The following is a 9,698-nucleotide window of genomic DNA, read 5'->3' as shown; positions in this document are numbered from 1 at the left end:
AATAATTTAATTATCTCGATCCCATCTAAACTCGAACCAAATACTCGTTTTTCACCCCCCAAATTCCGATTAATAATAAGGTAATTTAACTTTAATGGATCACTAATTGATTTATCATGAAATTTCTTTCTTGTAAAGACATTAATAGTGTCAAGCTTCGATAACTCCGAATCCAAAAGGATTGTCTTATTGCTAAAAGAGAGAGAGAGAGAGAGAGAGAGATGTCTCGTTGTTTCACAGATGAGAATAACCAGTTTTCTAGAATCAAACAACCCGTGTCTTGTCAACTGTTCTTTACGAAGCTGAAGCAAGCGCTCTCTAATTTCTTTGGGGAGAAGAAACGTACCTGCGAATTCGTCAACTAAAGCTGTGTTGATCTTCGAATATGGACGAATGATTTTTGTTTCCGCCTCTCCTAGAGAATTTGTGTTCGAAATACTATTGTTCTTCAAAGAGTTATGTCATAGGCAGTCACCTGTATAGATTTGAGCTTTGGATGGAATGACACTAATCGAGATAGCAAACGATACCAGAATTAAAGATAGTTCTTTGTCCACACCCGAGAGAGAGAGAGAGAGAGAGAGAGAGATAGAGAGAGAGAGAGAGAGAGAGAGAGAGATAGAGAGAGAGAGTAATATAAATACAGTACTGTGAGCAAGAAGATTCAGATGAGATTACACATAAAAGGGTTGGAGGCATTCGGAAGAGTGGCGGTGCACATGAACGAAGAAGATGAATGACGGAATCCTATACAGGCGGTGGGTTCGCACTGATAACTAAGAGAAACACACACCTTTACCTAAATAAAAGGGAAACACAACGACAAAGGAAGATGTCACGAATACCAAATCCACTTCGAGCAACATGAACTTTGCGTCGGAATGGTTACTAAGTCAAGCCACACCGGAATTAAGCTTAACATGCATTAAAAGGATGAGGAGACCGCCCGGTTCCGTCACCGCCGCCGCCGAGGCTCACCGTTCGGTCATTCTTCGCGGCCGGGCTCGGCGTTCAGATCGAGGAACAGACCTGTGTTCCCGTTCTCCGCCACCGCTTCCTCCACCTCGTCCTTCGCGGTCACCTCCCTCGATCTTCCTCTCCCGCCACTGGTCTCCGTCGTCGCTTCCATGCCCCTCCTCCTGCTCCTCCTCCTCCTCCCGGCATCATCAACGGCGCCGCCCGACTCCTCGAAGTCCTCCCTCTCGAACGCCGGCCGCCACCTCCACGCCCGCTGCCTCTCCCTCTCCCCCTTCGCCTCGCCGCCGCTCCTCGCGGCGAAGAATCTGGCCGCCTCCCGCATTCGGCGGAGGATGGCGAAGAACTCCTCGACCTCGTTGTCGGTGACCTCCTCCTCCGCCACCTGGCGCCGACGCGTGCGCCTCTCCTCCTCCGTCCCATCGCCCCCCGGCCGCTTCGTCGTCGCCATAGATCAACGGTTGACTGTTCCCTCCCCGTCGTTTCCTCTGCGAGCGGATGCAAAAGAATTCGCAGACAAAATAAATAGGAACGTCTGACAGAATATACATTTATTTATTTATTTATGCGGACAAGGAAATATTTTTTAAAAGAAAAAGAGAAAACGAAAAGTTGTCGAGGCGATAGATCTGAAGTGATGACGTCATACCTGATCCGATGACGTCAAGACGGTGACGTCATTAGGTCGAATGCTGATGGCCCTTCCCTTTGGCGGTGGAGGAGTGATGATACGACGGGAAGGAGGAAACGTGTTCGTTGCCCCACCAAGTCAAGCTATTCACGTGCACTACGGGTCGCTGGTCTGCAGGATAATATACTTCGTTGTGGTGCATACTATTATTAGGTGTAGATCTAACACGCACGCCTTATCTGATAGATTTTTTCCTTTTTATTTCGGTAATTTCCACCACGAATAAGGATCGTGAAGGGAGTTCGAAAGGACTACGGTGACAAGTGAGAGAGTTCTTTGACATCCATGCGAAGTATCCATGCAAATACCGGCGTACGAATCAATTTTTGGAAGCAATTCACGGAAAGAATCTCCAATGTTGCAACAGGATAATGTCATTGTCGAATGTTATTAAAGGTGTTGATGCTGCTTACGCTTTTCTAAAACAAAGCATCGAGCACTTTGGACTCTCTGAATCGCTTTAAAAAGATGTGTGTTTCTCTCGCGTAGTGGAAATAAAAAAGAACAAAAAGGAATGGAAGGCGTCTGGCCACTTACGACGTCTCTCTTTCTCGGTGCTTGCATGCGTCCTCGTCGATGGGGATCAGCATCAACGTCGGATACAGTGCTTGAAGGAGAGAAAGGTTTCGTCTCTCCGACAAAGAATCCAATGCACGCTAATCATAATCCGAGCAAATCATGGCTCTCGATCGTGAGAAATGCATCGTCTAATTCATGCCGAAGTCGTGAGAAATGCGCCATGCAGAGACCACCTCGGGATAGTCGTCTCCTACCGTGAGAAGAAAGATGGAACAAGTCATTCCGTGCCTCGTCCATCATGACTTGGACCAAATGGCAAGTCACGTTTTGAGGGGGTGGAAATATCGTGGAAAATGAAACATGACTCTTGCGGAGAAGCCAAGAACACACAATACACCTCTCTCTACCGCTTTTCTCTTCAACGTAGCCCAAGAACACACAATACACCTCTCTCTACCGCTTCTCTCTTCAACGTAGACCAAGAACACAATGGTCGAGGCTGGTGCATAATAACGACAAGCAGTGAGGCCCAAATCCGGATCTGAGTCAAACAGCTACAGCTTGCTTGTCGGCCTACTGACAACAGTACCGATCCCTTCACACCCTCCTACCTTTTCACAGTGAAATGAAGTCACAGCTTCCCCTTGAGGTCCACAGCCTCCACTCCACCATCCTTCTCCGGGCCCTATAGGACGGGGCATCTCCTTTTCTGCAGCCCCAGCGCCCGATGGCCCTTCGCTTTTGCATCCACTTTAATCACTACGAACATCCCGACCTCGGCACGCTCGATCACATCGACAGCCACCTCGATATTCCACACCCAATTACATCATATTCTCAGAACACGGTAACAAAATGATATCTCCGAGCATTTACGTTCGTTAGTACACAACATACAATACTCGGACGCGGGACTTGTGGCTCCCCGAGATCTACAGCGTAGGGCGACTGGTTTAGAGTTCCAAGGAGGAGACACGGATGGCGTGGCTCTCACATGGGGGCTGTCGATATGGACAAAGCGACTCGTCCCCTTCCTCGGAGTGGTGGTCTCAACTCAGCTTCACATGAGCGGAAGCGCACCATCGTCCGCTCTCGGTCACGGCGTGCGCTGCCCTTCATGGACCCCGCCGCTGTCCGTCCGGCTATGATCTGTCGATAGCAGCCGGAGATAGGTGATGCAGTAGAACGTACAGAATCCTAACAGGCGTCTGAGAAACAAACAAATCCATAGTAGATTGTATGATAAGAAATTACAATGGTGTGCAAATTACCTTTTCGGGTAACTTTAGTTAACGTGACTTGGCCAGAGAATCCGCTAGTTGTTTGCAGAAGAGAGTGTCTTCTTTTATGCTAAAGAAACGATCCGTTGATTCTCCACCAATAATTCCAATGTTGGCATTAGTCCATGAAGACATGACCACCACCATGTCTGCCGAGATCAAGTTATAATTGCTGTCCAATTGGACTCACACGACAATCATCAAGAACATGATGTATTTTTTGGGGGTGGGGAGGTTGGTTGAGATGATTTAGGATCAAAAGTTGGTATGTTTGTGCGTTCAATGGTCAATGACAAAGCCTTGATCCATGAACCAACAACTGATAGACGCCAAACATTATGCTTATCTTGATGTCTTGTCACTTCCTCAGCATGACCCAGTCACTACCATGCCGCGATCATAAAACTAGCCTTGATTGAAGGTAAGGATAAGATGCCAAAAGTACATCACAGTGGGAGAATCAAATCCCTGGAGATCATCTCTCTCTCTCTCTTTCTTGTTATCTTCTCCATTAGTTGGTTACTATGTGAAAATAGAGTCAAGAAAAAGGCGGAGAAAATAGAGAATTGCTTTCCTTTTTTTCTTCAGTGGATGGGTCCCTAAGAGAAGGCCCACCCAGCTCACTTGCAGAGACATCACGTGTTTGGGATGACGATGATACTGAAAGACTGGCCACCTTTCGGGGTCGTCACTTTCTATATCTACTCTTACCACTCCCAGCTCCTACAATGTAGCAGCCAACAGTGGCTAAGCTCCTATAGTTGTTTTGTTTGGCCAGTCCCATCTCCTATAATGTGGAGAAGCTCTGGGTGGAGAAGAAGGATGTCATCCTCTTCCTCCTCCTCCCCTTCTCTTCTGCACCTTGCTCTCTGCTGTGTTACCACTCTCTTTGCTCTTCATTTCAGTGCTGCAGCCAAGCCTCCGAAGGTTGGTTTTGGCTATCGCTTGGTTTCCATCGAGGAGAGCACAAACGGAGGTGGATTGATAGGGTATCTCCAAGTGAAGCAGAGCACCTCCACTTATGGCCCCGATATCCACCATCTCAGGCTTTTTGTGAAGTAAGGGAACAAATACAAGTATACTTATAATTTCCTTTTAGACAAGACATCACGGAAACAACAAGATGGTTTATCAGTATATAGATAATATATTTAATGACCCTTTTAGACCATAGATCTTTAACCTCTGCTGCATTTCCATCTCTTTCTTTCCCCTTTGCTGTGTTCCTTTGCGCAACTCTGTTGAAAGGTCATGAGTTGCTCGTAATGCTGACAAAATTTGTCGGGGAAGTACACCTTCAAGTGGTTTATCACTGAGGTGTTGTAGAAAGCATATCATCTTCTGCTTTCTTTCACCTCTACCAGCATACATCTATGAGCAAATCATGTTCTGCTCGTTTCTCAAGTGACTTGATGCCTTTTGTCGAACATCAAATGGGTTTCTTTTTATGAAGATTTCTTGGACCAGTTTTCTACTCTCAATATTCTGGGTATGGTCGTACTGCTTCTCACATTTTGATCACACGAGGATGGTGTTGTGGTGTTCTTGTTGCTTAGCTGAGTCTCTCTAGGGGCATACATTTATGCATCTAAGATTCAGGGAGAAAGAAGGCAGTGTGGGTGTCGTTTTTCTTTTTTGTCTTCGTTTTTGAGGAAGATGTTCGCGGATACAGCCTCCAAGCATGTTCTTAATTCTAGGAGATGATCTTTGAGAGCAAATCTTAATTGTTTATAGTAGAAGGTGTGTTGTATAGGAATTCTTTTATGATGGTCTTATATAGAAATCTATGGCGGATCTTTACAGCATTTGTTAATCATTTGTAGGCACGAAACCCAGGATCGATTGAGGGTTCATATCACTGATGCGGAAGAACAAAGATGGGAAGTCCCCTACGACTTGCTCCCGAGAGATCAGCCCCCGCCACCGGGGGCGAAAGCTTCGTCTTCTCCCTTCACGGCGTCGGAGTACGCAGGGGGCGATCTCATCTTCAGCTTTACCTCCGATCCATTCACGTTCGCGGTGAGGAGGAAATCCAATGGGCAGACGCTGTTCGATTCGAGTTATGGCACCATGGTCTTCAAGGACCAGTATCTCGAAATCTCCACTCATCTGCCCAAGACAGCTGCACTGTACGGGCTGGGGGAGAACACGCAACCCGGTGGGATACGGCTCCGCCCTAATGACCCGTACACTCTCTACACCACCGACATCTCGGCCATCAATCTCAACACTGACCTCTATGGGTCTCACCCGGTGTACATGGACTTGAGGAACGAGGGAGGAGAAGCCACCGCTCACGCAGTCCTGTTGCTCAACAGCAATGGGATGGATGTCTTCTATACAGGGAGTTCTCTCACCTACAAGGTCATCGGAGGCGTGGTCGACTTCTACTTCTTCGCCGGGCCGTCGCCTCTGGCGGTCGTGGATCAGTACACTACGCTGATCGGTCGTCCTGCTCCGATGCCATACTGGGCTTTAGGTAAACCATCATATTTGTTCTTACGATCGATAAGCATATCTAATCCCTTAATGCAGAAGGGATTTAGGTTGGCGTTGCATATGATCTGTCGCCGGCACTTATATCTCCACTCGAACTAAATGCGGATACGCCGTATCTTTGGTATAGTTCTGTTTTGTCTCAGCTCTCAAAGCTTCCTTTGTTTCCACACAGGCTTTCACCAATGTAGATGGGGCTATCAAAACCTGTCCGTGGTGGAAGGAGTCGTGGAGGGTTACAGAAACGCCCAAATACCTCTGGATGTGATCTGGAACGACGACGATCACATGGATGCAGCCAAGGACTTCACGCTCGACCCCGTCAACTACCCCCGGCCGAAGCTCCTCGAGTTCCTCGACAGAATCCACTCGCGGGGCATGAAGTACATCGTCCTCATTGATCCCGGCATCGCCGTCAACTCCAGCTACGGTGTCTTTCAGAGAGGAATGGCCAAAAACGTGTTCATCAAATACGAAGGCAAGCCGTACTTGGCTCAAGTGTGGCCCGGACCCGTCTACTTCCCCGACTACCTGAACCCCGACGGCGTCTCGTGGTGGATCGATGAGATTGCCCGGTTCCACGAGATGGTGCCGGTGGACGGCCTCTGGATCGACATGAACGAGGCTTCCAACTTCTGCACCGGGAAATGTGAGCTCCCGACCAACCATTCGTGCCCGATACCTGGATCCACCACCCCATGGGTTTGCTGCTTGGATTGCAAGAACCTGACAGATACCAGATGGGACGACCCGCCTTACAAGATCAACGCTTCAGGGTCTCGAGCTCCGTTGGGCTTCAAAACGATAGCCACGAGCGCCACGCACTACAATGGAATTCTGGAGTACAACGCACATAGTTTGTATGGCTTCTCCCAAGCCATTGCTACGCACAAGGCCCTCCAAGGCCTTCAGGGCAAACGCCCCTTCATTCTTTCCCGCTCCACCTTTGTGGGTTCGGGAGCGTACGCTGCGCACTGGACGGGTGACAACAAGGGCACATGGGACGACCTTCGCTACTCCATTTCCACCATGTTGAACTTTGGGCTCTTCGGCATGCCCATGGTCGGATCGGATATCTGCGGGTTCTATCCGGCGCCGACGGAGGAGCTCTGCAACCGCTGGATCGAGCTGGGTGCGTTCTATCCCTTCTCCAGAGACCACGCCAACTTTGCTTCACCGAGGCAAGAGCTGTACCAGTGGGAGTCGGTGGCAGAGTCGGCAAGAAACGCTTTGGGCTTGAGGTACAAGCTGCTTCCGTATCTGTACACGCTGAACTACGAAGCTCACACCACCGGTGCGCCGATGGCGAGGCCCGTCTTCTTCTCGTTCCCCAATTTCACGTCGAGCTACGGCCTCAGCACTCAGTTCTTGCTGGGGGCCAGCGTCATGGTATCTCCGGTCTTGAAGAAGGCCGCGACATCCGTGAAAGCAATGTTTCCTCCCGGCACCTGGTACAGTTTGTTCGACATGACCAAGGCTGTGGTGTCGCAGGACGATCGCTTCGTAACACTCGATGCTCCTCTGAACGCGGTCAACGCGCATGTGTACCAGAACACTATACTTCCGTTGCAGAGAGGGGGAACCAACTCTAAGGAGGCAAGAACGACGCCGTTTACTCTGGTCGTTGCCTTCCCCTTCGGAGCCACCCAAGGAGACGCAAAAGGGAGCGTGTATGTGGACGACGACGAGCGGCCCGAGATGAAGCTTGCGGAAGGAGAGGCTTCCTACATCGAGTTCTACGCCACTGTTAGCGGGAGCACGGTGAAGGTGTGGTCGGAAGTGGAAATGGGAGCCTTCAGCTTGGAGAAGGGACTGCTGATCGAGAAGGTGTGTGTGTTGGGACTGCAGGGGAACGGACAGGGGCTCGTGGTGGAGGTGGATGGTGAGCCTTGGGCTGATGCTGCCGGTGCTCACTTTACCGAGTCTCATGCAGTGATGCATCAAGCGAAACTGGAGGGTGGGAGCAAGAGAACCAGCATGATTGTGGAGGTCGGAGGGCTATCGCTGCCTCTGGGGAAGACGTTCTCCATGACTTGGAAAATGGGGATCAATGAATGAGTCGAGTTTATGTCGATCTAACTGGTGTTTACTTCTATCTCCTAATGCACCTCTGCTTCTTCTTCCTTCGTTTCTTTTTCTCCCATCCCCCCCCTGTGTGGCTGTGTGAGGTTGAACATAATCTTTCTTTTAGCAAAAAAAATTAGCGAAATCTACGTGAAACTATCTCATTGTTTGAATTATTTATACGTGTGAGAGGAAGAAAAATATCTCAACTAAGAGGATAATTATGATTGAATATATTTATATCAGGTTTGGTTCAAATCCTAAAAGGATAATCCTAATCCGTTTAATTTAAATTCATTATTGAAATATTCCCAAATTCATATATGAATAGAAATATATATATAATGTATATATAATATGGTATCACGCGGATCACTCGGTGGGAACAATATAATGTCACACGTCTCATCATTGTTTGCAATCGAATGCACATGTTAAGGGTTCTGTAGCCATTTCACGCGGACCACTCGGTGGGTGGGAACATTACGATGTCACACGTCTCCCATCGTCCGCTTCGATCTACAAGCAAACCCAATTCGGTGGGTGTGGTTTCTTTTGCCGACATCTCGTGCTCGGCCTGTGGCCGGACGTGGAGCCGCGTTTTCCTTTCCCCTCCTCATCTTAAGCAAGCATGACAGGATGGGTCCCACACATTGGTGGCGGGCCCCGTGCGATTAATCGCTCGTTGGAGACGTGCGCGCAGTTCTTATCTCGTGCCATCAAACTAGCGGTAGGATAAGATATGATTGCAATCATGCAATTATTTTCGGAGACGTACCACCGGAAGCCGAGTCAATGTGCAGGTGCCTGATAACGACTTGAAACGCTGTTCCTTTAGAAAAAGCTTCTCGATAAGAAAATGGTTGTTGGCGATAGATTAATGAATTAAGTGTTGGATTATATGATCATAGTTAATTAAATTAGATTTTTATAAAAATATATTTAAATTTTTTAGAATATTATTTTGATGAGAATGACTCTCCTAATTATTTATTATAGTCTCTCTAATTTTATATTTAAATAAATAAAAAAATTAAAAATAAAAACATAATATGTGAATACAGATACATGAATATACGGATTCGATGATCTTAAACTTTTTACTCTCACTTATAAATAAATAATTTTTTTTTAGAAATTAAAAATATAATGTTTGGGTAGACATATATGGATACAAATACGTAGATAAGATAATACGTAAATACATAAAATTAGTCATTGAGAGATTATAATATCTAATCTTTTTTTTTATCCTTAATTCAATGCTAATAACGATCTTGTAAATGATAGAAAGAAAGGAGAATAACAAATCTAGTTCTTCTGGTGTATTAATATCGTTATAGCTTTCGGATTCAACAATAATACAGATCAGATAAAAATTTTACGAATAATATCAAAAATTATGTATCCTAAATTTAATTTATTTTTTTTATTAATTTTATATTGTTGATATTAATTTTTTTATAATAAAAATATAAGGATGAATTTTATAATAAAGTCTTGACAGATTAAAATAACGTGAGAGGGCAATCATGATATCAAGAAGCATGGATGGCTGTCATAATTGATGGGTACGTTCGACCCTACATCGGTCGACGAATAAAAGAATCAAAATCTTATATCGACCAAGAAATTTCTATTCCTAGAGCTCCAAGAAATTTCATGTGTGAACA

General features: G+C 46.6%; 1 protein-coding gene across 1 annotated transcript; it reads left to right on the top strand.

The window, feature by feature from the left end:
• Positions 1 to 4,186: 4,186 nt before the first annotated feature.
• On the top strand, positions 4,187 to 8,084 carry LOC135629313 (alpha-xylosidase 1-like). The gene is made up of 3 exons (XM_065136505.1): positions 4,187 to 4,523; positions 5,289 to 5,944; positions 6,137 to 8,084. The coding sequence occupies exons 1-3, from the start codon at positions 4,258 to 4,260 to the stop codon at positions 8,017 to 8,019; spliced, it is 2,805 nt and encodes a 934-aa protein (XP_064992577.1). The 5' UTR covers positions 4,187 to 4,257; the 3' UTR covers positions 8,020 to 8,084.
• Positions 8,085 to 9,698: the final 1,614 nt, after the last annotated feature.

Source organism: Musa acuminata, chromosome BXJ3-1 (assembly GCF_036884655.1).
Source record: "Musa acuminata AAA Group cultivar baxijiao chromosome BXJ3-1, Cavendish_Baxijiao_AAA, whole genome shotgun sequence".
Classification (NCBI taxonomy): Eukaryota; Viridiplantae; Streptophyta; class Magnoliopsida; order Zingiberales; family Musaceae; genus Musa; species Musa acuminata.
This window is presented reverse-complemented; position numbering and strand designations above follow the sequence as displayed.

Bases quoted from the DNA above. Each gene is read 5' to 3' on its own strand.
- LOC135629313 (XM_065136505.1), top strand. From the start codon at position 4,258: ATGTGGAGAAGCTCTGGGTGGAGAAGAAGGATGTCATCCTCTTCCTCC. The intron at 4,524-5,288 runs GTAAGGGAACAA...AATCATTTGTAG, and splicing joins CATCTCAGGCTTTTTGTGAA to GCACGAAACCCAGGATCGAT. The intron at 5,945-6,136 runs GTAAACCATCAT...GTTTCCACACAG, and splicing joins GATGCCATACTGGGCTTTAG to GCTTTCACCAATGTAGATGG.